This window comes from Cyclopterus lumpus, chromosome 8 (assembly GCF_009769545.1).
Source record: "Cyclopterus lumpus isolate fCycLum1 chromosome 8, fCycLum1.pri, whole genome shotgun sequence".
NCBI classification, from domain to species: Eukaryota; Metazoa; Chordata; class Actinopteri; order Perciformes; family Cyclopteridae; genus Cyclopterus; species Cyclopterus lumpus.
Window position 1 is genome coordinate 6,909,443 of NC_046973.1, and position 26,948 is coordinate 6,936,390.

Consider the following 26,948-nt stretch of genomic DNA (forward strand, 5'->3'; position numbering starts at 1 on the left):
GCTGTCATTGTTCTGCGCTGTCAATATTGACACCAGCTGCGCAGATCAGCTGATCCCCTCTATCCAATAAGCACACAGAAACAATGACACGGTTAGCCAATCATCTTGCTGCTGTCTCATTTAAATGTGACTGTCTCTCTACCTTCAGTTCATTCATGCTGCTGTCACGCACCCCTCCACCTCCCCATCTCCGCCCAGTCTCCACGGATCCATCAGCTTCATCAACCCATCATTCTATCAGCTCATCACCACCAGGTCTGGACTCCATGGGGGGATCTATCTCGTTGCTGATCGGGGCAGTCGGCCCTCAATTTCAAATCTCCCCACAGAGTCCAAGCGCCAAAGACACTGAGACTTCATCATTTCATATCATCTGTTAATAAACATGTATCCTTTCTTTATCTAACTGGTCTCTCCCTGATTGAACTACACACGTGTTTCAGTTCCCTGTACTTTTGAATTTAGATTCTTTAAGTGTGTAAAACGGATCACGTCACATAAGAATACTTGAATGTAGAAGTTTTAAAATAAGATGCTCAAATTAAAGAGAAAGTGCACTGCATTAAGTAAAGAAAATGTCTCCAATCGCTGCTTTTGTCACATTTGCGCTTTTCTAAAATGCCACGATGCAGTTTGAATTGTATTTGAATTGTCAAAAAAAAGAAATCTGGTCAAGAAATCATTTTTTTTACATGTTGAGTCAGTTATTATGTTTGTTTTGTAAAGTAAGACACAAACACATCAGCTGTACGTTTTTTTTCAGCACACAAATATGTTTAATATTTAATCCACACAGAGATCAATGCATGAATTTCCATACTGAACAAAGAGGATGGGCTTCAGTGTGTCTGGACTTCTACAATATTCCCTGTACACAGAATGACGACACATCACTGTTCACCTGCTTTACAACGAACCGCCTGATCAACAGCCAGTCAGATGAGAGGAGCGAGTCTGGGACTGAAGCCGTGACACATTAAGCGTCGCATGCTTTTCAATTGTTCACATGATTCTGATTCACATCAGGCACCAGATACTTCCGGTCATTACATCCTCACGAGGGCTTTTGTTTTCATCAGGGTAGAAAATCATTAATCGAGCCTCGTAAAGCCCAAACTTCTGTTTTTCACCTAAATTTTGACTTTCCATTTGTTCCATGTTGGAACATGTGATCCAAACTGGTTCAGTAAACACTACAATCTTAAAATCCGTCTCCTCGGATTTTGTTTTTACTCACACACACTGTCGATCCGTAAACACCTCTTCATCCATTTAAAGAAAAATGACGGCATTAACGGTCAAGGAGTTGCTGATTAGCAGTTAGAAAAAAATCAGATTTCTGGTGGAAATGCAAGTCAGTGTTTTCATTCACATTTCTGTACACGTGTTCTTGGATTTTATTTTTTGTTATTGGTACAATTGATGCACGTTTGAGCTCTGGGCTTTGCGATAAGATGAGGTGGAGGCTTCACAGATGACAAACTAAGTGGAGGAAGAAGAGGAGTAACTCTGGGGCAGATGCAGGACAATTGAGGTAAATATAGGAAGAGATACAGTGTGCTTACAGGGTGAATATAAGATCGATACAGAGGAGGGAGGTAGTTATATGGCTGGGTTACAAGGCTCATGATAGTTAAAATGCCCTGGGTGGGACAGAAACAGGATGGCAGGCAGGTTACTAGATCAGAGGAGGTACTTACAAGGCCTTAAAGTTACACGGTGACGGGGTGGGAGGGGATATAATAGTTACAAGGGACCATACATGGCTTGGAGGGTCGTTTTAGAGTCAAGAAGGAACTTTTACACGACCGGGGATAATTACAAGGCTCGGGTGGCTGGAAACTTTTGGGGGCAGGAAGAGATTTATTGAAGGAGATGAGTGGGTGTGGGTGTTAAAGCAGATCCGGGTGTCACTCTGGTATGTAAGACACTTGCCAGACGATAATGTGGCTTCGCTCAGCTTTACACAAAGCAGGTTTGATCTGCGAAGACGTTCCACCACTGTCTCCTTCCTCCGTCTCATCGTCCTCTCCATCTCCTGAGGAAAACGGGTAAACAGAACATTTAACACTGAACTTCATTTTGCTGATATGTTAAAGTCTTTTTAGTTCCTTATTTTCCAAACCAACATATGCTTGCATTTGTTTAAAACATCAGGAAATAATTAAAGCTCAATACAAATTCAAAGAACTATTTGACATAATATATATATATATATATATATATATATATATATATATATATATGAATATATATATAAATATGAATATATATATGAATATATCTATATTTATATAAATATATTTATAGAAAAGCACTTTATTTATATTATATATATATATATATATAATGGCTATTCTCACAAAATTGTTAACAGAATAGTTGAAGCCATGGAGACTTAAATTACACTGTTGAGAGGAAAACTTGTTAATAATAACAGCGACATCAGTACTGATAATAATACAGTGCAAATAAACTGTCAATATGCAGAAACATAATTTGAGTGCTTTTCTTCTCATCATACATATATGTGTATATGGCATCATGTTTATGTGAAGGTGTGACTGCTCACCTATACGGAAGTCGATGTAGCCCTCTCCTCCACTCAGCACCAGCACGTTGTGAACACTCTGGGCCTCCGCCTCTGGGGGCGCTGTTGAGCCCTGCCCCTCCGATGGACTGTCCAGCACGCTGCCGTTTAGTGTGGCCAGAACATTGCCTTGTCACGCAGAAGACAAATGTCAAGTTATGGTTTACATCCATTTTGTCATCATTTTAACCTGATACACATTTGTGTGTATTTTTTTTGTGTCATAAAAATGTAGTATATCATATATCATATATATATATATATATATATATATATATATATATATATATATATATATATAGTGCATCATAAAAAACAAATTAAATGTCGTAGTATAGTATGTCAAAAAACATAAAATATCACACTACAACATCTCTTTAAAAGTTATAGTAAGTATGTCCATAAAGTCATTGTATAATAACACAAAATAGTCATTGCATAGTATTTTTTTAAAAATTTGAAAAAAATTTGAAAAAAATTTGAAAAAAGTAACAGTATAGTAGGTCGGAAAAAAAACAACTGAATGGTATATATTCTATATTAAATGTGTGTATTAAATCTCTTTTTTTAACCAAAAATGCTTTGCGCTGGTTAGTGGGCACAAAGAGGAACGTCATAGTATTGGTGCTTACCGGGGACAGAGACAAAGAACTTGACAGCATCTCGGTGTCCATGGAAACACAGCTGGGCTTGTGCCATGGAGCAGTACGGGATGAAGCTGCCGGTGCTCTTCTCAGAACCGTCGTCCCCATACACATGGATCACTCCCCCGGACGATGTAGGAGACACCTTGTTGGCTGAGGGAAGAAACACACGGGAGTAAAAAACTAACCAACTAGGAGGTTTTAATAGCAAATCATATGTGGTAGCATGACAAGGATTACAACAATTAATAAACACCCACAACATCCATATATTTCCACAGATCAACTGAAAATGAGAAGTGATTTTAGAATATAAAAAAAGAGAAAAGATTTAAGACACTTAAAGCACTTTTTTTTTCTCCATGCAATGCACAAACATCTTTTAGGCATCGATGCAGTAAAGCACAATAATAATAATAATAATAATAATAACAACATGCAAAGCCCTGCTCTTAATGACAGTAAAAAGACAAAGAATTGCACACACATCATTTTGGTGACTTTAAGCTCAATGTTCACTTCTCAAAAAGGACTAATTGAGTGCCTAATATTTAATGGCGTTCACATTTAAGTAAGTATTACAAAACAGGAAGCTTCACTCTGCAGACTCTGTTGCAGGGGACATGAAGGTTCGACTGGGCAAGAAAAGGTAGATCACAACAGCAGGAGGGACGGAGCGCTCCCACTTACCCCTCAAACCAAGGAGCTGTCCTCGGTGGAGGACCACCGCTACAGGAGGCGGAGGAAAGGGGGAGGAGGAGGAGGGGGAAAAGTAGAGGAGAAAGAGGACAGTAACAGTTATGACCAAGACTGTCTGTGAAAGAGGGGAAACCACTGGTTTCCACTGAGGGGAGGCAGGAAAACAGAAGGTGAAAAGAAAGACGAGTTCAGGCGGAGAGGAGGGAGTACGCTAAAGAAGAGCACAGATAAACGCAGTATGTGGGGGAAATTGACCCCTTCCTGGTCCGTTTAGCTACCTAATGATACAATTTGATAAGATGTGAGCTGCTGTTAGTTTCTGCAGTGTCTGAAAAATAAATACATAATAATAAGTAAAGTCATGTCCGATTTGTATGAAACTCAGGAATCCAGGAAAACAATGTTCTTTCTCTACATCTCATGGTTTAGGGGTTTCAATCCAAAATGTTAAGTGACCACAAGATGGTGCTGCTGGATTAAAATAAATCAACACCAAAAACTCCCAATAATCTTGAGATAAGTAACATACAGACAAACAAATCTTACCACAAAATATCCTCCTTGCAGAACATTGCCTCAAGGAGATTTAAAGACCACTGAAAACTGAAGTTTTTGATGAGACTTCGACTGCTAATCACTATTGATTAATCCCCAGAAAACCCCTCAAATGTGGATTAAAAGATTGTGGTTGCAGCGGACAGAGAAAAGAGGCTTCCCCTCTTCTACCACTAGACAGGCACTGCTTTCACCGTTTGTATCTGTATTTGAAACAAAGCTCGCGCCACACGTTTGGCAAGTCACTTGTTATGAGCCGTTTAAATCAAACTCACTCTCTGTCAGTGGGATGGAGATGATCACGCCGTTTCCAGTTCCTACCCAGAGACGATTTCCACCAATCAAAAGTGCTGTAATTCGCACAAAAGAGAAGCCCAGCTTGCCAGTGCCTGTGAATTACAAGCAGAGTGAATGGAGAGAACAGGGCAGTGGGAACCAAACACCAGCATCGTCCACATTGAGCAGTGAACTTAATCAAAGTGTCCACGGATTCTCCCAAGAGTTCGTCATCTCACCCAGCATCTTGCTGACGTACGGCTCAATGTCCACATCCTGGAGATGCTGGTGTGTGTGCGCATGGTAGAGCCGCAGGGTGGAGTCCAGCCTGATGGACACCCAAACACCATCACCGATCCACGCCAGCTGCCGCACCTGACTCTCCCTGCGAGGGTGGGCGTCGAAGGACTTCTACAGAGCCGTGAGAGAATGATGTGTTGAGTAGATTAACTCACTGTCAGAGTTTTATGTTATTGTCGGTCTCATTTGTTAACGGGATGACGTGACCGCGGATTCTTAGCTCACCTCGATCTGCATGCTCTTGGGCTGGATTACGTGGATCTTGTTCTTGTAGCCGCACCAAACCTTATCATGCACGACAGCCATGCAGCGGATTGAGTGGTGTGGCCGACCGAGGTCCATGAGGTGGTAGTTGGACAAATCCCACTGGCCATCTGTTGACAAAACCACACAAATAAAGTTATTATGATCTATTATTAACTGACAAATTACTAGTTGCATTCATGTCAACACAAAACAAACTATTTCACATCAGTGCTGATCAATGAAGCAGCGATAGGAGATCTTTAAAAACATAACTTTTGTGACTTTCAGCTTAAGTTGGGCTTTTCTTAGAAGTTTGATGTATGGGCATTCTGCTTAAACAAATATTTAAAATCCAAATACCCTCCGATCGATGGAATATGGCGAGGGTCCCGTCAGCGAGGGCGACCAGCACGCGACCTTTCACATGTCTTACAATAAGAGAGGAGAGCGCTGCAGTTACAGAAGTTAACAACACTTAGCTCTTATTACAGAGTTTAACTGTCACCACTTACACCAGACTGAGCACAGAGTCTTTGAGTTTGATGGAGTGGAGGCACTTCTTCCAGTTTCCAACTGCTGAGTGGACGTAGAGCCTTGAGGGAGAACAGAGGCAAGATACTCCAGAGCAAAACCAAACTGCATATAGAGTTCAAAAGAAGCATGTCATGATATTTGTATGTGCTACTCGGATGGAAGACACAAAACGAGTCTTCCCATCCAGAGTGTGACTAATTTCTTCAAAAATAAACAGTAGAAATATATACTTGTGGGTAAGGAAATGGTTGTAAGATGTGATTTCTGTGTGGCTTCCGCTGAAGTTGCGAGTAGATCTTAATGAGTGACTTACCAGCCGTTCTGGGCCCCGAGCCACATAGTGGGGGCCACGCTGGTGTAGCTCTTGGTCTCCTCATTTCCGTCCTCCGACTCTTGATGCTGACAAGTTTCCTCTTTGGACTGACATGCGCTCCTGTGTGTACAGACGACATACACACTTATCTTATACACTTATTTCCCCGTGGACGTGTTCATATGTTTAATCATGCCATTCCTGATGGTCTTTAAACAGATAGACTCTGGACTCCTACCTGTCAGAGATGTCCGATAGACGAGGCTGGGGGTCGGTGAAGACGTGCTCGGTAAATGGCCCCGGGGGTCCAGATCTCAGCTCTGTGTGGCTGGCCGTTGAATCGGAAACCTCGGTGGCCTCCATGGCCTCCTCAGCCGACTGGGCCGGGTGACTCTTCCCATTCATGGGCAGAGCCGTGGGAGCTGAAGCACACAACGCCATTAAAATAAATAGACAAACCGGTTAACTTTACACCTTTCTATACTGATAATAATTGAGGATGAGCCCACCTTGTCCTTTGTCCATTATAGGCGTGTCGGTGCGTGAGGAGCAGTTGCTACGGGCAACGCTGCAGTTGGTGGCGCAGCCCACAAGAGTGATACCGGCCAACATGCCCTCCACACTGCCAGCGTCATCGCCTCCCGCTCCTGCTCCTCCGTCACCCGGATCCAACACGATCTCTCCTGCAGGATAGTCGCTCTCGCTGGCAGCTGGATACAAATTAATAAGACAAATCTATACAACTGGATACAACTGTTTTAGTTATACTATTCCCACCCTTCGACATACCAGGTGTATAACAACGGCAGTATTAACAACGACGTCCCCTCTCACCTGGAACACTGGAGATGCAGAGCACGTGGGCGTTGCAGACGTTGAACTGGTCGACCAGTGAGCCCGGCTGGTTGGCATCGATGATGACCACCTTGCTGGCGGAGTGGGTGCTGGTGAGGATCCACACCCGACTGTTCATGGTGTCCGTCTCCTGGAGCTCCTTTGACTGGGCGGCCAGAGGAGGTCGAGAGGAGACAAAGAGGACAGACGTGGTTCACGACTGTGTCCTTAACCTTAACCTCATTCATAATATGTGAACATATTATTGATGATAATGGTTGAGTGTGCAGTGTTAGTTTTGAACTACACTCTTAGTAGTAATAAAAGTAATAAATGTCCTTAAATGGGTGTCTACCTTCCTCTTCTCTGGAGAGCTGTGGCTGCTCTTCTTGCCGGCTCCGTTCTCATCAGCGTGCAGCGGGTCGCTGCCGCCCGACGGAGCATTGGCTGGTACCAACTCCTGGCTGCTGGCCCTCCATCCTGTCAGGTCCACCCCAGCTGCACACCACAACTACAAGCACACATACATGCATAATTAAAACATTTAGATTGTGTCACCTGAACACTTGAGAGTGACTTAAATGTTACAGCACCCTTTTTTAAATTATGTTATTGTCATTTTGGTTCAGGAATTAGGACCAAGCTTTGTTCCTCCAGGTGGGACGTCAACAATAGAGTCTGATCGAGACGTTGCCCCCCCCTTGCCACAGTTGCACATTGGACCACGATTGGCCTCCAGACTCGTTGCGATATCACAAATCATGCTTTTAGTTACACGTGTTAAACTTAGATTTAAGGTGAGCAAACTTTCCCCAATGGATATTAAATCCTCCAAGCGTCAAACTGCACATAAATCCTTCTGCATAACATTCAAGTGAACTAACAATTAAAACACATTTTTGAGCAGCGCTACGGTTGTTCACATCCCCTGAATGCCTCACCTTCCTGTTCGGGTCCTTCTCTACCAGAGGACGGCAGTACACCGGGACCGGGACATTTTTCATGCGGTTGTCCTCTTTCTCGACAGTGGCCTACAAGCAGGAGGTGATGAGAGATCAGAAGACAATCATAGCGACTGAATTATCTTCTTCCATAAAGAAACAACTTCTTGACATGTTACTGGCTTCTAATGAAACACACAGGAACATTCAGAGTTTGTGTATGCACTTTATATGTGCACAGAAAGAAACATGTCACGCCACTTTCTTAAAGTGTAACTCTGATTTATCTAGCTACACATCAAATTGGTGAAAAATAATGCTTTTAGAAAGACGCTACTCTTCAAATTGTGGCACCAACATATGATCTTTGTGTCAGATCATTTTGCTATTAAACTCTATTCTAGCAACACTGGAAATAACCTGATTGGGTGTCATGTCGTCGCCAGAAATAAGAAGAAATACACAAAACAATGGTCTCAGAATTACAGGTAGCCGACACCGTTCAATCAGGTTAATTTATACGAGATAAGAGAAGGGAAGCCATGTTGGAACTTTTTCGGTTTCACTCGCCTGTGGTCTCTTCAGCGGGCTGTCCTGAGCACTGTCCGTCTGCCCCCCCGTCAGAGGGAGACCAGAGTTAGAGCCCCCTGCCTACGAACACACGCCGCCCATTAGCCTTACACCTGCACCGGGTCCGCCGGCACATTTCATATACAATTCCATGCCAAAAAAATCATGTTTATGCTTGAAACCAAAGTGGAGAAGACTATTATTCATATAGGTGTTGGTTTAATTTAAAGGAAAAATGAGAAACTAATCTTATTGTCAATAAATCCCATAGAAAGACCAAAACCAACATGGATAGATCATATTGTCTTTATGGACTCAAACAAGTTTGAGCTTTGGATGTAAATCATACTTTATCAGTTATTTAAATGTTTTGGTGTCACCTATCAGTTTCAAACAATCTTGAATACCTGTAAGTGTGTGTGTGTGTGCGTGTGTGTGTGTGTGTGTGTGTGTGTGCGTGTGTGTGCCTACCTGTTTGAAGCGAGACGGCACACTCCAGCCACAGGCCTGCATGATGCCGTCATCGCGGCGCATGTGCTCGCGGACCTGCCGGTACTGTTCACGTCGCTGCTCTCGACGAGCCAACAGTGCCGAGTCACTGAGGAGAGACGCAACACTGTTACTGGCCAGTCTGGAAGCAATGGGAGGACGGGGAAGAGAAGAGAGAGAAAAAACAGCGAAGCGTTAGCAGCCTGGCCGGCCAGCAGCGATGAAAAGATGAAGAGCAGAGAATAAAGCAACGTCATTTGTTATCAGCATACATAACTAAGCTTCATGATGAAAAGATTTCAAAAATGTTTAGAATTTGTATCCGTATGAGAGTGTTGTATTTCTGAGTCTATGTTTATGTGTTTACAACTTGAGAATGAGATGTCTTGCTTTACACTCAAAGAGTTAAATATAATAAATGTATATTAATGTTGACAGTCATGTTCATTCTCACTTAAAACTGAACAGTTCAATTTGCAACTTTACAAGCTCTACCATGAAAAAAGATAAAATCTTCTCTTTAATAATGGTTGTGCAGTCGGCATAAAAGGCTTTTTACCTAAGATTCACATAAGACAATATCGAGAATATTTCCTTTAATCATGCATGACGAGATGTGTCTGAATGGGATGTGAAGGCATTCACAACCGATCCAAGATGAGAACAACGTGTGAATGTAAACACACGTCTCATCTCTTTGTGTCATTCTAAGCCCTCAAAGCGAGCAAGCGACCAGGCGTTCAGACCAAAGCAGAGTGAGAGGAAGATCAGTAACGGAGGTTTAGTGAGACGTGACGGTGGGTTTAGTGATGCCATGTTAGCTGGTTGCTGCTCACTCTTCGGGGAAGAACTCCAGCGTGCGGTTGGAGGTGGAGATCTGACACATGGTGTGGCTCCGCCGCTGAGAGAAACCAGCGGGGGAGGGCGACTTGTAGTGGATGTTGACGCTGTAGTACGGCCGCTTGACGGGCGGCGGGCTGGACGACGTGCTGAAGAGACGTGCAAAGCTGGTGGATTGAGGGAGAAAAAAGAGGTTTTACTTTTGATGTTTCACTGGTTCATTAATTCAGGGTATCAGTAAACTTGTACTCTCGTAAAAACGTTTATTAAAAGCAGAATCTCACAATTGCCAGATGGTAGACTTCTTTTTCTCCGAGATTTGAGGACTCTCCCTGGACGCTCTGCGAGGAGAGAGAGGTGTGAGTCAAAGGAAAAGAAATAGAAGTAAGGGGAAACCAGAACAGACACACATGTTGGGTTTAAACCCAGCAGACGCTCCCGACCCGTCTGGTGGTCATCCAAGTTGCTCCTCTCTAGTTTGAAGCCTTCTCTCGTCTACCTGATCATCTCTGTCCACCGTACAGCCTCCTGCAGCTCCATCAGCCTCTCTTTGTACTGGTTCCTCTCCATCAGCACGCGGGCCATCTCCACTCGGGTGAACCGCCGCCGCTGCGTCATCGTCATGTCGCCGTCCTGCATGGGTGATGAAAACTGGCCACACAAGAGCCAGTTCATAATTCATACACAAGGTCTGGAAACACAGATTTACTGACAGAGGTGTGCAGTATTCTGACAGAGGTCATGTCATGTTTTAATGCATTAAAATACTCTGTACCCATCAACTAAACAACAAAAAATAAAAGTTTTTCTAGTGTGAAATTCTCATTATCCTCGTGGTGATGGAGAAGATTACGCGGATATCGCCATGCACAAAGAGACGGAGACATTTTTGAACTCACATCATCACCTGCTTCATCCTTGGTTTCCCGGGACGCACCGAGAGCTTCTGCTCTTAACCTGCAGCCCAAATGCAAAAACACTGTTACACAAACTATATTTCCCTTTTCTGGCTTTTGAACTTCTGGTGATGCAGGAATGAGTTGATGCCACAAGTCCACAGAGACTCGGAGTCCCTGAGGGACCCAAGTCTGAAGTCTGTGGGTAGAAGAGATTTCTGTGGAAAGAATTGCTGAATGACAAAAATATATATCAGGAAACAAGCATAGCAAAGTATTTGAACTCAGTGGGAAGTCTCATATAGTTTGATCCTCTTTACTTTCCATCCACCCAAAATGTCCTACCATGCATTTCCTCTCTGACTTATACCGTCAAGCTTCGTAGGCGTTTTTAATAAGATTCTGTGGGTGTAAAAATGTACTTTACGGCAGGAGTAGCTGGTCCCACATCAAATATCTATCTGCCGGTTAAAGGCCTCCTATTTCAACATCAGCGCAAATAAACTGCCACACTGATGTATTTATTTACTATGAAACCTTTTGCTCAGATGTCACATACACAGACTGGTTTTAAAAGAGTTTAAGAAGCACATTTTTACTGCAGAAAAAAGGTTGAAAAAAAAAATAGTGAAACTAAGGAAGTAAAGAAAATAAATCCGTATGACAGTGTGCACAGAAAACCTGATGTGAATTCAGACATTTTGTCCTCTGGTTCTCGTACTTCACCAGTGACTATCTGTGATGTTACGTTTCCTCAGTGTCTGTTGCCAGGATGTATTCATTTGGTTAGAAACGAAGGGTCACTAAGGTTTGGATTGCAGGTCAACAGTTTAAACCGTTATCTTGAGGTATTACACACATTGTTTTCTCATTACATTAATTTAAAAAGGAGCATATTGTTTTCTTCCTGAACTCATCCAGTAATTAAAAAAATAATGTTCACCTCTTGAGTTCTTCCTCCAGCTCCTTGAGTCTTGCGTCCACCTTGTTCTTGGACTGCCTGAGAGCCTCCAGCTCCTCCCTCAGCACCTCCTGCTCCCCTGACAGCTCGTCCACTTTGGCAATAAGGTCGTTTTTCACAATGTTGAGAGCATTTCTGTGGGGCAGAGTGAAGAGAGAGCAGGAAGTAAGACATCGAAACCAGCTCGAGGAAACTACAAGTTGGGCTTTCACGTTTACAAGCAAACCGTCTGAGTCCAGAAGAAAAGATTGTTAAACGTCATGATCCAGCCAGAGGAATGTCACACTCATTTGAACATATTTTTTGGAGCACAAACAAATCTTTCAGTATGTATGAAACACATTTGAAAAGATAAAAGGCAGAAGGTGTGCAAGGATAAACATTAGCAGACACATTATCGAGCATCATCTTACTTGGTCTCTAGGAGCTGTTTGTTCTCCGTCAGCAGGTTCTCCACCTCCTTGCCCATCCCTGAAACAGTCACATTCACATCTCTGTTAATCGTCACACACAATAGAAAACATCCATAAGTCAATAAATCCATTCATCGATAAGCAAAATGCATTTTACCAGATTTTGTACATGGCAACACTGCCTTTCAGACCAGTAAGTGTCTGTTGAGGAGCAAATGAAACCTCTACAAAAGCCAAAGGTTGAAATAAATCAATGAAATTAAAACTGATAGATTATTGATTTCAGCACTCATGTTAACAGGGAAGCCAAATCAGGTTGACAAAGGAAGGGTTGCTTTAAAATATTGCTCATGAATTAAAAAAATGTAATGTTAGTTGACTTTTTTCAGACAAAGAGTCCTGGAGCATCTTTGACTAACATTTTAACGTTTAGTAGTTTACCACCTTGTAACAATACATAGGTAAAGAACAACAACACTTCTGCCCCTCAAAGTAAGTCACGTCATTCGATCAAAGTGTTACCCAGTTCCATGAGTGCACATATATTCAGGATTGACCCCGTAACCATGAGGGGTGTCAATGTCATGCTCAACCGGTTGACTTTGATATTAAATCTCTATTATTTTAATCATTGCCAGACAATAATTGGCGTGTACGTGCAAGCAGCGAGCACTGTGCAACAGAAGCCAAGCACACAAACGTTAAGCAGAGATAAATGTTGACATGAGGACAAACAAAAGAAAAGCCAGTGTTGTCTCCAGTTGAAGACGTATTCACCACACAACCTATTTATCTTTCACTATTTTTTGCATCTTCTCTATAAGATCTTTCTCCAGCAGTGTACTATCGCATTAAAAGGTATTTTTATTATAATGTTCTGTAAATGAGCAGCTCATTATTGACAAACATCTACACATTAAGTATGCGAGATGCACAGGTGGTACAAAATGTAAATATAAAGCCACACAAAAAACAAAAACAACAGACACAAAGAAGGAACCAAAAGGACGTGTAAGCTAGGGAATGACGTAACAAGCAAATGTGACCATGAACGTGGGCAAAGTGAGCCTTACCGAAGAAATCATCACGAACTGGAGGCAAAAGAAGAAGAAGAAGAAGAAGAAGAAGGGAGGGGAGAATGTTTAGAGAGGTGAAGAGGAGATCAGAGAGGAAAAGAGAAGGACAGGTATGGAAAAGAGAAGATGCTCATAAGCATTTATTATTTTGGACTTGAAGAAGAGCAGCAGGGCTAAAGAACACAAAAGCTGCTGTTTGGCCCTCAAACTGAAACAAGAGAAGACTTATGTGACCCAACAGTTGAGTTTAGCAAATATCAACAGATTTGTTTTAAAGTCCCAGTGAAACAGCCTTTTTAAGAGCACATTGCCTCTGTGAAGTGATGCATTTCCTATTTGAACATGAAGCTGGGTGGATGGCTCTAAACCAATGGGTTGGACTGTAAGTCTAGTAGTCGAGTAGTGCATTATAAAAAATACTTAAAGGAATGCAGACTGATGTAGCATGAGGCAATCACTAAAGATTAACATAATTTCACTGTGACTTTAAAGGAATAAGAAAAAAGATTTTACTGCATGTGTATGGATATTGGGCATCTACTATATCATCAAAATCTCCATTTACACGACCAAGCAATGAATAAATAACATATGTATAACTATATAGCAGCATAATAACAATAGCAATGAGCCAATTCTAACTTTGTATACACTGGTTAATAACTGCTCTTAGATGTGGAGTTTAGAAAGTAGATGGGAGTCAACAGAGTAAAATAAAAATATACCAACCAATGCATGTTCAGATACACACCTGAGAACTCCCCTATGGGTGTCACCAGCAGAAGCACATAAAAAGGGAAGAAAGAAACGGGTGAGAAATTATCAGATGGACAAGAAGACGGATCAAAGCTCCTGTTCTATTTCTGCTGGATAAAAATTAGGGACAATAAATCAAAACCTAAAACAACCCAAAAATTAAGAGAAACAAAATCGGTGTGGTCTAAAACACACTCACTACGATTAAATAATAAGCAAAGCAAACACATTAAGAGGAATGAAATCTGAGAAATATAAAAAATTTAACTTTTAAAAATAGGATTTGTTTAATCAGCCTTCAACACAACATGCCTTTTCCACAAAAATAGAGTAAAAATAAGCAAAGTAGAAAGACAGAAATAATAAAAGTAACACTGCATGAATGGGCAGCTGGGGTTTGGCGTGCAGCCAAAAAGGGACTGTTTTTTCATGATGTGACGCAGGGATTAGCTGCTGGCACGGCACCATGCAAGGTGAAAGGTCACTCATATTTCACACAGCGTCACATGGAGCTCCTGCCTTAAGCCAACGCTGTCCGGTGTAACGCGCACATGCATCCGCCATGACGTCCTCTCCTTTGGATCTACACTGAATCTGACGTCGCTGAGTAAAATCTTCACTTTCACCAGTTCAAGGTGAACAACTGCCAGGAGGAGGTGAAGGAGGCGGCAGTGTTCAGGCATTTCCTTTGTAGAGAAATACTTACCATCCCGAGAGGGACGGATATCACGAAGCTGCGACTGCCACGCTTTAAGATACGTATTAAAGTCGTTAAAACTAACAAACGTTATAGCCGTCAAAGTCGTGTTCATACCTAGCAGCTCGGCGCCTGCATCTACATCTCCAATGATGTCCGACTTGGCGTCTTTGATCTCGTGGTAGAGAGAGTCAGTGTTGATGCCGAAGGCCTCGTTCACGATGCCCTGGGAAGGGCTGAAAATAGATTTTATTAGACCAATGCTGTGATGGGACCAACCAATCTCACTTAAGTCCTCAGACTTTCACAAAAAATCATACTGTTAAACAGCACCAATAGCATAAATATATAAACACAGCTGGGTAAAAAAAAAAACACCAATGAGGAACCAGCAGTATGAATTAAAAATAATAAGCTATTTCTATTCATTTAAATCAAAATACAAGACTTTGTTTTGGCATTCCTGTGCATGGGTTACACTGCTGTCCATCAAAGATGCGGCAACTTCCCACCGTGGTGATTTTAACTTACTGCCACTGACTTTGTTTGGATGAAAAACTTTCTAACTCAAGCAAGCAGGTCTTTGCACGCCACGGGTAAATGAGAGGCGCCACACAGTGTGTGTACCTGTTCCCTCCTCCATACACGCGGGGGTCCACACACATGTCCAGCTCAGGTGTGGAGTCGATGATCTCCTGAAACTCGGACCACTCATCGCTGCTTCCCATACCTGGAAAAACATGCAGGAAACACAACATAACTTTAAACTTCAACGCATTAGAGGGCGGCAAACATTTTGATGATATTCGCACATGCAGATATTTGTGAGGGAACAATGGTTTTAGCCTGTAGACGTATTTGGTGACATGCTCTTACCGATGCTGACATTCCTGGTTTCCTGGGAAACCTGCACCTCCATATTCCGGCTGAGCCGCTTGGCACCTTTCCTGCGGTTTCCAGTCCGCATTACGTCAAACTCGGATTGCGGCAGGAAGCCCTCGTTAACGGGGGTGACGGTGGCGGAGGGGACGGAGGAGGTGGGTGTGTTGGATTTGCTTCCTGCGCTGCTGGGTGTGGCCGCCACGGAGTCGGACTCTGATCCATCCTCCTGGGTGGTTTGAGACGATGACACGGGAGCAGGAGACAAACAGCATCACATGAGCATTATATAGTGAAGGAAGCAACATTTATGACTTTCTTGTTAGCCGCTCTTTGGTTTATGGTACAATTCCATTAAGTTTTTAAGGCTTCATGTCATCATGAATGACACAATGGATTTAAAGAACATGCTATTATCACTATTCTTTTTTTGTGGCTGTTTTGATTATGGATTCTCCATTTTAACTCCTGTTGTTACCTTTCCATCACATTTATGGCAACTTTATGTCTGAAAATGCAAATGTATCAGTGACAGTGAAACCCACGAATAAAAATCATTTAGATATTTTTTGTTGAAAATTGTTTAGGACAGTTAATAGCTCAAAAATGTTGGACTTTACAAGTTGTCCAGCATCTCAAAGTCTCTGTCACAGTACAAATAACAACACTTAAAATAAGGCATAACTCCTAAAATGTGTACTTTAAGCGGCTCATAAGCTCTCAGCATGTCTTCATAGCGTAACACTAGGCCAGCAACTAGAGGCTGTTCCTCCTCACAAATAAAGTAATAGTTCAAAAAGAAAAAGAAATAAAGGGCCATTTGCAAATTTGATCTTAAAGGAGTAAAGTAAAACAGGAGGACACATGGGCGAGAAGCGCCATGATCACACACACTCCATGGGAAATAAAATGCTTGCTTGAGTCGACATGTACACAAAACAGATCTGACTTTTTAGCCAAGTGTTGGATTAAAAAAAAAAAGAGTGACACAAGCAGGCGTGGGAGGGGAGGTGGTCCGTGCGGGTGTGGCTAGCGGGACGGGCAGCAGTAAGGCCGGGCCCTGCCCTTTCCACTTTCCACGCTGATGTGGTCGTGGAGGAGGAGGAGGAGGAGGAGGAGGAGGACAGGGCTGCTGTCTGTCACACCTGATGGGCAGAGCACAAGGTAGACCGGCCGAGCTCGCTGACCTGCCAGATGTCTTTCCCGGGCATCATCCTAGCCCCCCCGAGACCCCCACGTACCATGCCCTCGCCGCTGGGGTACAGGCTCAATGAAGGCGGGCGCTCCGCTTTGCTGCTGGCACAGGAGACACAGATAAGGGTGGGGATTAAGGTAAAGCTGATTATTGTTTATTAATCGTTCTTTTTTTTTTTTTACTTTCTATTCTCCATGGCCGAAGGTTTTCCTGGCATGCGTTAGATGCAAGGCACAAAGAAAACTGTACAACATTTCCAAAATATGCTTGTTCTCTTGAAACAAACCCGCATCATTATATAGTAAACATTAATAATGTAGAAAAAGAGCAAGATAGGGAAAGAGGCAAAATGGCCAATTTAAAGCCGTAAAATGAAAAGCAACAAGGGCTCTGAGAGCATGCGGTCCAGTCCACCAGGAAAAACACATTCATGAGCTTTCTTACTTTACTGAGGATAAAGATGCAAGTCATTGAAAAACAGATGACTACAGGTAGTTTGTGCAGAACTCAACACTGATAAGATATCTAAAGATATTCCTTTAAATGCATGATAAAGGAATTAGCTCCTTGTATGGCTGATTAACTACATGCAGTTCTTTGGTTGTGAGACAAAACTACCTGAAACTATGTGTGCATGTATCCACATCTACTTATATTTGCTGCTTTACAAAACTTCACGCTTGTTGTGGAATGGTCAAATACAATCTTGTTTTATTTCATTATCAGAAAATGCTAAAAATGTAAAAGCACAAGAACTGCAGACTATTATACCTATTTATATTTTGCTTAATATCAATGCATTTCCATTTAAATGCTGGAAACTGAGATAAAACAAGCAGAGCAGGCAGGCAGAGAGGCAGACAGAGAGACAGACAGACAGACAGACAGGCAACTTGTGAGGGAGAAAGAGGAGAAAACTGGAAAATGGGATTGTTGCTTCACATGACCTCTGAACCATTTCCCATTCCATTAATTGTTATCACGCATTAACTTGGTAAGCAAACGGAATATTTCTTGAGGCGAGGCAAAAATATGAGGAGGGGCATCAGCCAATCTTAAGTTACATTTTAAGAGTAAATCAGGCCGGTTCATACGGGCACTTGTGGGACCTTGTTGGATTTACCTTTTCCTCCATGTGTGGCGTTGACTGTGCACACAGCAGCAACAGAGAGCAAGACAGCAAGGCAGACAGACAGTGATTAGAGAAAGACAGGTGACAGGAACATGCCATGACACATGAACCCACACACATTCATTTCCATTCACTCTCATTCTCACTCACACTCTTTCACCTTTACAAGTTGACTCCGGTTTTCGTTTTACAATTCAGAACTTTTTGAAGATCTGTTCTATTCTTATCAAATCCCGATAATCATCAATTTGTCTTTCGAGTCTCATCAGTGTTAATAATGCGACCATCATGCTTTATAAACACTGCATTTCTGCTACAGAAGCTGCACCAGATGTCCAACCTCTCGTCTTACTTCATGCTTAATTAATATCCAGGACTCATCGGTCGGCCAATTGCTGAAAACAGAAAGCCGGCAATAAAACAGCAAACTTAATTTTGTTCCTAATTATTTCCCACAAGGCTCATAATTTCCTCTCTTCTCGGTGAAAGGGTGAAGAGTAGCAGCCATTCATCGTGGCTCCAGACAAACAAACAAACATCAGCATCAACACACAATGAGAGGACAAAACATGAAGCATCAGCAACAAGACGATGGGTGAAAGTTATAATTCAACTCCACACAAAGATGTACGAACAACCTTTTTACTCCAACACACACATCGACTCACGTTCGTCCACAGCCGGGGGTTTCTGATTGGCTGTTACTGCCCGCCTGCTGCATTTTGGACCGCTCTATGTGTTCGACGTACGTCTGGATCATCTGTGAAGCGAGAGGCCAAGAGACAGAAATATGTGAGAAAATTGTTCATGGATGAGAAAGCATGAGAAATACCCCTGGACTGGTGAGTAAAGGCTATAATTATTAAATCACAAGATATAATGAACTAAATATATAATAAACTATATTTTGTGATCCAAAAGGACAATCAGATTAGTTTAAAGTTTATTAGCATTTCTTTTAGCATTATCACAGGTTCACAGTCGTAAAGACAATACTCATTTAACATAGTGAATTATTGAGCTGTTAAAATATGACGTTAATACTCAGAAGACCACACAGTCTAAAATAGGCTAGAGTCACAAATAAAAACTTTTACATTTTTTTTATTTATTACAAATATCTTCAGTCTTATTTCATTAATTGCACAAACTTTTTTGTCGATGTTTCTCTAATGTCTTTGGTTGTGTTTAGTTATCTATAACATTAATAAATGTCTGCATTGTCTTAGCTGAAACCAATGGCTGACTGGAATCTATGATAAAAAAATTTAAAATCTAAAACAATAAGGTTTTAAAGAAAAATAGTTGGCACCAACAAAAAACATGTGGTTAGGGTAAAATGGCCTAAAAAAAGCGAAACTTTGCTCCTGAACAATACGTTAGCTTCTAAATAGCAGGATCATCTGAGGAGTGGCCTTGGAAACGGCTGTATGCCCTGGTGTATATTTGGATAGCTTTTCTCCCATTAACCTTGACCAATTGTCTTCAACGGTTTCTACTTCTAAACCGTCTACCTGTCTCTTAGACCCCATCCCAACGAGGCTGCTTAAAAACGTGTTGCCTTTAATTGGCACCTCTCTGTTGGATATTGTTAATGTGTCTTTGCTAAAAGGCCATGTACCACATTCCGTCAAAGTAGCTGTAATTAAACCTCTCCTGAAAAAGCCCACTCTTAATCCAGAGTTGTTGGCTAACTACAGACCAATCTCTAACCTTCCCTTCCTCTCTAAGATCCTTGAGAAAGTAGTCGCAAATCAGTTGTGCGACTTTCTACATCAGAATAGTTTATTTGAGGAGTTTCAGTCAGGATTTAGAAAACACCACAGCACAGAGACAGCACTGGTGAACATTACAAATGACCTCCTAATTGCATCAGATAAAGGACTCATCTCCGTACTGGTATTATTAGACCTTAGTGCTGCGTTCGACACCATTGATCATGACATCCTATTACAGAGACTGGATCAGTCGATTGGCATTTCAGGTACCGCACTAAGTTGGTTTAAATCCTATTTATCAGATCGATCTCAATTTGTATTTGTAAACGATAAAGCCTCAATGACCACCAACGTTAATCACGGAGTTCCACAAGGTTCTGTGCTTGGACCAATTTTATTTACCTTATATATGCTTCCTTTGGGCAATATTATCAGGAAACACTGCATAAACTTTCATTGCTATGCAGACGATACTCAATTATATCTATCGATCAAACCAGAGGAGACCAACCAGCTCGCTAAAATTCAAGAATGTCTTAAAGACATAAAAACATGGATGACCTCCAACTTCCTGATGTTAAACTCAGACAAAACTGAAGTTATTTTACTGGGCCCTGAACACCTCAGAGATAAATTATCTGGTGATGTGGTTTCTGTAGATGGCATTGCCCTGGCATCCAACACCACTGTAAAGAATCTCGGCGTTATCTTTGACGGAGACTTGTCCTTTAACTCCCACGTTAAGCAAATCTCAAGGATTGCATTTTTTCATCTAAATAAGTCTCTTAAATCCCTCCAGTTGATCCAGAATGCTGCAGCTCGTGTACTCACAAAAACTAAGAAAAGAGATCACATTACTCCTGTATTAGCTGCTCTGCACTGGCTCCCTGTAAAATCAAGAATCACATTTAAAATTCTTCTCCTCACCTACAAAGCCTTGATTGGTGATGCACCATCATATCTTAAGGAGCTTGTAGTACCATATTGCCCCACTAGAGAGCTGCGCTCACTAAATGCGGGGCTACTTGTGGTTCCTAGAGTCCTAAAAAGTAGGATGGGAGCAAGAGCCTTCAGTTATCAAGCTCCTCTTTTATGGAACCAGCTTCCACTTTCAGTCCGGGAGGCAGACACAGTCACCTCATTCAAGAATAGACTTAAGACTTTCCTGTTTGATAGTGCTTATAGTTAGGGCTGAATCAGGTTTGCCCTGGTCGAGCCCCTTGATATGCTGCTATAGGCTTATAGGCTGCTGGGGGATGTTTTAGGATACACTGAGCACCTATCTCCTCTTCTCTCTCTCCTTAAGGATGCATTTACATCTCTCCATTGCACCTTATTAACTCTGCTTCCTCCCCGGAGTCTTTGTGACTTCACGTCTCATAGGGTCCATTGGACCTGGAGGTGTCTGATGCCTGGTGAGCCGGCCTCCCGCGTTGGCCCTGCTGATGCGCCCCGCCCCCCCTCTTCTCTACCTCCTTCTGTTTCATGGATTGGAGTTCCATTCATACATTGTCATATTCATGTAATGTGTTTATGTAACTTTGTAAATGCTGTTCATTCTGTACACATGACATATATTGCATCTGTCCATCCAGGGAGAGGGATCCTCCTCTGTTGCTCTCCTGAAGGTTTCTTCCCTTTTTTCCCTGTCAAAGGTTATTTTTGGGGAGTTTTTCCTGATCTGATGTGAGGTCCTGGGACAGGGATGTCGTATGTGTACAGATTGTAAAGCCCTCTGAGGCAAATTTGTAATTTGTGATATTGGGCTATACAAAATAAACTGAATTGAATTGAATTGAATTGATTATAATATGAACAGTATTCACAATGCTATTAGTTAACAGGTGTGTATATATATATATATATATATATATATATATATATATATATATATATATATATGTATGTATGTGTGTGTGTGTGTTTGGTGGATTTTGGATATAAAACAATGGAAATATAAGAGAATATTATAGAAATGAGAGCTCTTACCTCAGTGTGACGCTGGTGCAGAGCGTTGTACTCTTTCTTCATGTCCGATTCTCGCTCCTCCAACCGAGTGACTGGGAGACACACAACAGTTTAACAGCAGGAGGGACTCCAATAGTTAGACACAACCCTAATGTTTTGTTGTTTTTGCCAGAATTTAAGATATTTTGCTATTTTGGTTGGAACTCCAGACAGAAAAAGACAACAAAAAGTTACAGTAAAAAGAGAGCAAATATGTATTCTAAGTCAACAAAAGCCTTATGATCTAAAAATAAAACGTTCTCCAAAAGTGTTTCTACTTTCTTTTACAGTTCCCTGTTTTAGCTTTTGTGTTAAGTTTTCTTTTATTTGTGTATATGAAGAAAAAGAGCTTGAAGAGCTGCAGAGCTAGAAACTCAGTCAATGTCCAGGTAACGGGATTAGGTGTTAAGTACACGACTAGTGCCTTCACTCAAACCTGTGCCTGTTCAACTAAAGTCATTTTTAATGCTCATTGTTAGTTTATTTGCTCTTGGTGTTGTGTCTTGGACTGACACTACAGATGTCTGCCCACTCACTCTGGTCCGAATAGTTCTTCGTCTTGAGCTCCTGCTGTTTCCCCTGCAGCTCCAGAAACTCCACCTGCACCTCCAGGTCCTTCTTCTCAGCTTCCAACGCATCCTCAAATTCAATGAATTTCTGATGGCAGACAAAAGAACAAAATGTAGGCCTTATATTACACAAACTGCACTTAAAGTGTCCGGTTCCATAACGTTGTAATTATTGTATACTGATCGGATAAGATTACGATGCTTGTGGTTAATACACAGCGTCGTCCAGTAATTGTGAAATGGTTCACAGTGGCCATCACCTTTCAAAGCGACTCAGAGAAAATAACAGTGCAGTCTACACAAGTCAAAGTGTGAGAAACATCATATATATATAACGCCTTTGTCTCCTAAAGGTTGGAGTTTGTCAACAGCTTCATAAAATACCTCAGTTGGTCCTATAGTGTCCACATTAACCGAGTAACTAAGAAACAGGCAAACACAAAGGCATCTACTTCCCTTTCACATTGCCTGTTTTTTTTTGTTCGTTTTTTACATAAAGCTCTTCACAATGACGTCCTTTTTTCAGTGCAGCAAGTCCACAATGTCTTAATACTGTAATCCTCTGACTGCCGTGAGACTATGGAGCCAGGAATATCCCGCAGATATCCAGCGCACAAAACGGCTTCAATGCGATGACCTTCAGTTGGGTACAACTGAGAATGCGATCCAGCACAACTGAGAACATACTGTGCACATGATCGTCATATGCACAGTGGAGAACATACTGTGCACATGATCATCATAAGCATAGTGGATTGAGCAGGAAAATGAACCAATTAGTCCTTTCAGCTACTGATCGTCTGCAGAAGATGTGTTACTCTTCTTGTTTTCTTTAGCAAATCACCTCGCTGATAAAAAATATGACTCAACAAAAAGGTAATTAGCATATTATTACTGTCAACTACAAAGCTGAGTAAACAGCCGTCTTACTGTTTTGTTTTTTGGAGCTTTTCTAACAATATAATAATGGAAAAACAAGTGTATACATTAAATAAAGATGCAGACCATACAAATTATTGTATTTATATCTGGAGGGGCAGCACAGTGCTTTCTAGGACTTAGAATATAGTGCTTCACACAAAAAGAGAAAGAGTCTCTTCTTTAAGTCGATAAAAGCCCTGATGCCCACAGTATGTAGTGGGTCGGTGCCTAGACTAGGTAGAATAACACAATGTACGTATTTATTGTGTTATTCTGTCCAGTATGAATAACTCATCGTTGATGATGAGCTTCCTAGACAAACCGTAGCTAAGTGTGTCTGACTGCAATGTGGTCACACGTCCAATGAGCTACACTGAACTACAGAGACAGAACCGACTAAGGTCTGTTTGTTTGTTTGTTATCACACACAATCATGAAGAAACATTCTTAGGTTACATGTGTTTTAGAAAAATGCATCTGCGACCATGTCGAATCTGCAAGACAAGAAGCCAGTTGTCCCATTTGGTTCGAAGACGACAAGTAACACAAAATCAGTTTTACATTCGCAGCCAACTAAAGCGGATCCCATCGAGAGAGAAGGTGTAAAGGGCCAGAGACCATCAATGTGTTAATTTGAGAAGTGACAAAGGGATGGGTCACTCTGGCAGGCGGGCGCAGGACAAGACAGAAAACAACTAAGATGCTACAAAATGGCTGAGTCGGTAGTGCCGGATCTGCTGGATCCATGAGCAGACAGCGCTGTGGCTTTGTTTACCATCAGCTTGAGTCTAACAACCCTGTTATCTGAGCCGCTTTTTGCTCGTTGCTCCTGGTGTCTTGCAAGAGGGTGCGGTGCGTTCTTATTTATACTGCGGCTCTGAGATTCTTTTTCACGCTGCCTTTTCTTTGTATTAGCCGTTTTCCTACACGTCAGCCTTCTAAACTTCAGTCTATTTCTCCATCTCCGCTTTTGCTGTTGGGTTTCTGCTCCTCATAAACACAAATCATGTTACAGTGCCAGGCTCCCTCAGTGTGCTCTGTGCACTATTGATTTCCTACCATTCCCCACCCCTCGCACGCCGTCCCATCCCCCATTTCACCCTTCTGATAGTCAGACAAAACGGTCTCTGTTTATTTGTCCCATTCAAATGTTTCAACTTAGTTGAGTTGAAGATGTCAATCGATTTTTCTCACTGGATGCCAACACAACCGTAGAGTCCTGAACGCACATAAAAGAAGACTTAATATATTAATGTCTGAATTGGTTGCTTTATATATGAATATGGACTAGGCATAACATTTGATAGGTGTGGGTCCAACATGAAAGCCAGGCAGTGTGTGAGTCAATGTGCCACACTCACCACGACCTTCAACATTATGAATGTAATTGATATTGAAGGGGTCTGGTCATTGAGATAAACGGGGAGCTTTACTCAAATTGTGGACGTGGGAGTCGCATATGTTTTAAAGTTTTAAATCTATCTCTTGAGAAAAGAATCTGACAATTAAATGAAGATGTGGTGGAAAGACAAAGTCTGCTTTTAAAGCAGCATATTGAGCGACATGAAGTGTTGTCTTATTATAAAAATAACAGACCTTCCGGCTGCTTAATGCATGAGGGTTATACAGTCGTCATATATTTAAGTTTCAGTGTCATTGTTATGAAAAGAGCTAAACGTGGTTGGGCCTGTTGGCATATCTTTATTTAAAACAATGCTCTCAGCTCTTAATCTTTCCTGCAGTACCTGTTGGTTTAAAGTATTACTTACAAGGCAAACACTATTTTATTATAAACATACTGGATTATTGTTTTGCTGTCATGACATTGAAATAAGCTTAACAATGCCAACACTGAAAAAGGTCATATGAACCAGCAAGTCCTCTCTCAATTAACAGCTTAGAGTGAAAACAAGACAGATAAGCGACTCGGATGGAGAGCAGATGATGAAACAGACTAAACGCTGAGCTAAGCGGATACCAGCAGGGCTGACAGTGATATGCTGAGGTCTCTTTGGATGGGAGAAGGATTAAAGTTGCTTTACGATGCCTGCTGGTCCCACGGCTGCTGTTACACTGGTCAGGGAAGAAGAAGGAAACAAGATTTGCTGGGAGGTGAAGCTTGGTGTTTGTGTTCCTGTGCTATCACATGTAAAACGCCCACTGAGACTCAGGCTCACACACTTCATCTCTCAAAGTTGTCTGCTGTCCCGTTATCTCCGTATATGAACACCATCATGTCCTTACTTTGTGTTGGCTTCAGCATTTGCAGTTAAGACTTCAACTGTGCTGTGTGGAAGCTCCTCATAAAAGAGCCATATAAAATGTAACTATGTATTGTAAAAACAAACATATTGTTTGTCAATACAAACAAAACACATTAACACACATGTTTGGACTCAACACTAACTATTTATTACAAGTAGAGTTGAATATGTTAACCTTTGAGTACTTGACTTTCATCTTGTGTAAGATGACAGACACATGTTCACTCCTAAAGTGGTAACTGTATACCGACATATGGCATCTTATTTTAACTGGTGTCACTGCGAAATCCTTGGAAAACAGATTAAGATTAAAAGTGTATTTTCTGAATAATTTCCATTTTGCAGGACTTTATTTTCTCTGCTTTACTGTGCTTCATTCCTTTCACCTATATGTCGGAAATAGGCCTACATAATTCTGACACCTCATTTGTTATTCTGATTTGGTAGAAGACAGCGTTGAAAATGTGTCAGCAGTGCATCGAGACTAAAAATAAGCTCATGTCACAGGCCTTAACATGAGTCACGTGTCTCAGTTCGAACTGGACACCGTGACCATGGAACCAGCAGCGTGAAGATGGGTGGTGGGGGGGGGGGTGACTCACCTCCTCCGCCTGCTTGCGAAGCGCCTTCTCCCGCTCGTACTGGGTGATGAGCTGCTCGTTGTCCTCCTTCAGCAGCTCCAGCTCCACCTCGTGCTCCTGGTTCTCCGTCAGCACCGCGTCCAGGTTTTCCAGGACGTTCACCACGAGCGGCATCAGCTCCTTCACCACCTCCTCGTCATAGCTGCGGATCAGCCGCTCGAACTCCCGGTAGATGCTGTTGGCCAAGCCCGACACCCGCTCCGACATCACGGACCCGGAGCCGTAGTCGTCCTGGTAGACCACCTCGTCTATCTGCAGCTCCATCATCTTGGCGGCTGGACCCAGCTCCTTTTTTTCCAGATGAGGAGGCTGCGCTCAAACAGCTTTTCAGGCCTGTAAGGTGAGACTGTCACTAGGTCTGGATCTGCTCAGCGCGTAAAAAAGGGGCACATTCAATCCCAGTGTTTTTGATCAAATGAAGAAAACAACGAGCCTACGCCATGATGCAGCAGCAACAGATTGATTGAACGATAACTGGCTGTTGCAGTGCGTAACGGCCCATAACCTTGAAATTACTGGCTCTAATATTTTGATGTAAAGAGGGCCCCCCTCCTCCTCCACCAGCCCGGGTGTATCGCCTCCAGACGCGGCCCAGCTATTGCTCTCCCCCCGCAGAGAGCATCTGATCCGAGGAGCAGTGTGCGCGGAGCGGGCCAGCCGGTGGTTCGGCCCTCGTTGAGCCCATGCCGAGGAGCGAAATGCCTTCGTCGATGATACCGCACCTGCCTCTCAGCAGCCGCAGCCATGGACCCCGGCCATTGCTGGCAGGGGAAATAAATAAATAAATAAATAAATAGTTAAATAAATAATCTAACGCTCCCGAATCCCCGCAGACGCCCGATCCGCCACTATAGTGTTTCCTCCATGTTTGATCCCCCTTCCAGCGGGCGGCCGACGCTGCTGGCCAGACTCGGGCGTTGATGGTGATGTCTCCCTATGGGAGAGGCTCTCTCTGCTGCTCGGATGGAGGAGCCAGCTGACCGACTCTGGAT

At 42.3% G+C, this 26,948-nt stretch overlaps 1 protein-coding gene across 3 annotated transcripts; it reads right to left on the reverse strand.

Annotated features, from left to right (window-relative positions):
• Positions 1 to 812: 812 nt before the first annotated feature.
• On the reverse strand, positions 813 to 26,937 carry mapk8ip3 (mitogen-activated protein kinase 8 interacting protein 3). 3 transcript variants are annotated; one of them, XM_034539948.1, is made up of 32 exons: positions 25,918 to 26,927; positions 22,098 to 22,218; positions 21,544 to 21,614; positions 18,505 to 18,596; positions 16,697 to 16,805; positions 15,507 to 15,738; positions 15,258 to 15,360; positions 14,748 to 14,866; positions 13,929 to 13,940; positions 13,175 to 13,192; positions 12,102 to 12,159; positions 11,671 to 11,823; positions 10,731 to 10,788; positions 10,331 to 10,482; positions 10,116 to 10,172; positions 9,828 to 9,998; positions 8,974 to 9,133; positions 8,503 to 8,583; positions 7,933 to 8,022; positions 7,347 to 7,502; positions 6,992 to 7,157; positions 6,667 to 6,867; positions 6,396 to 6,579; positions 6,158 to 6,277; positions 5,823 to 5,903; positions 5,671 to 5,738; positions 5,290 to 5,438; positions 5,004 to 5,175; positions 4,764 to 4,877; positions 3,223 to 3,387; positions 2,573 to 2,719; positions 813 to 2,038 (listed from the first exon to the last, which is right to left on the reverse strand). In XM_034539948.1, the coding sequence occupies exons 1-32, from the start codon at positions 26,221 to 26,223 to the stop codon at positions 1,911 to 1,913; spliced, it is 4,014 nt and encodes a 1,337-aa protein (XP_034395839.1). In that variant the 5' UTR covers positions 26,224 to 26,927; the 3' UTR covers positions 813 to 1,910. The 3 variants fall into 3 exon arrangements, with proteins under 3 accessions (XP_034395839.1, XP_034395841.1, XP_034395840.1); XM_034539950.1 differs by lacking the exon at positions 13,175 to 13,192 and having other exon boundaries at positions 814 to 2,038; positions 8,974 to 9,100; positions 16,697 to 16,802; positions 25,918 to 26,937; XM_034539949.1 differs by lacking the exon at positions 13,175 to 13,192 and having other exon boundaries at positions 814 to 2,038; positions 8,974 to 9,100.
• Between the last annotated feature and the right edge of the window lie 11 nt (positions 26,938 to 26,948).

Coding starts and splice junctions, on each gene's coding strand:
- mapk8ip3 (XM_034539948.1), bottom strand. CDS start 26,223: ATGATGGAGCTGCAGATAGACGAGGTGGTCTACCAGGACGACTACGGC. Junction 15,739..16,696: donor CCGGGAAAGACATCTGGCAG/GTCAGCGAGCTC, acceptor CAAACCACCCAG/GAGGATGGATCAGAGTCCGA. Junction 6,580..6,666: donor TATAATGGACAAAGGACAAG/GTGGGCTCATCC, acceptor TGTGTGCTTCAG/CTCCCACGGCTCTGCCCATG.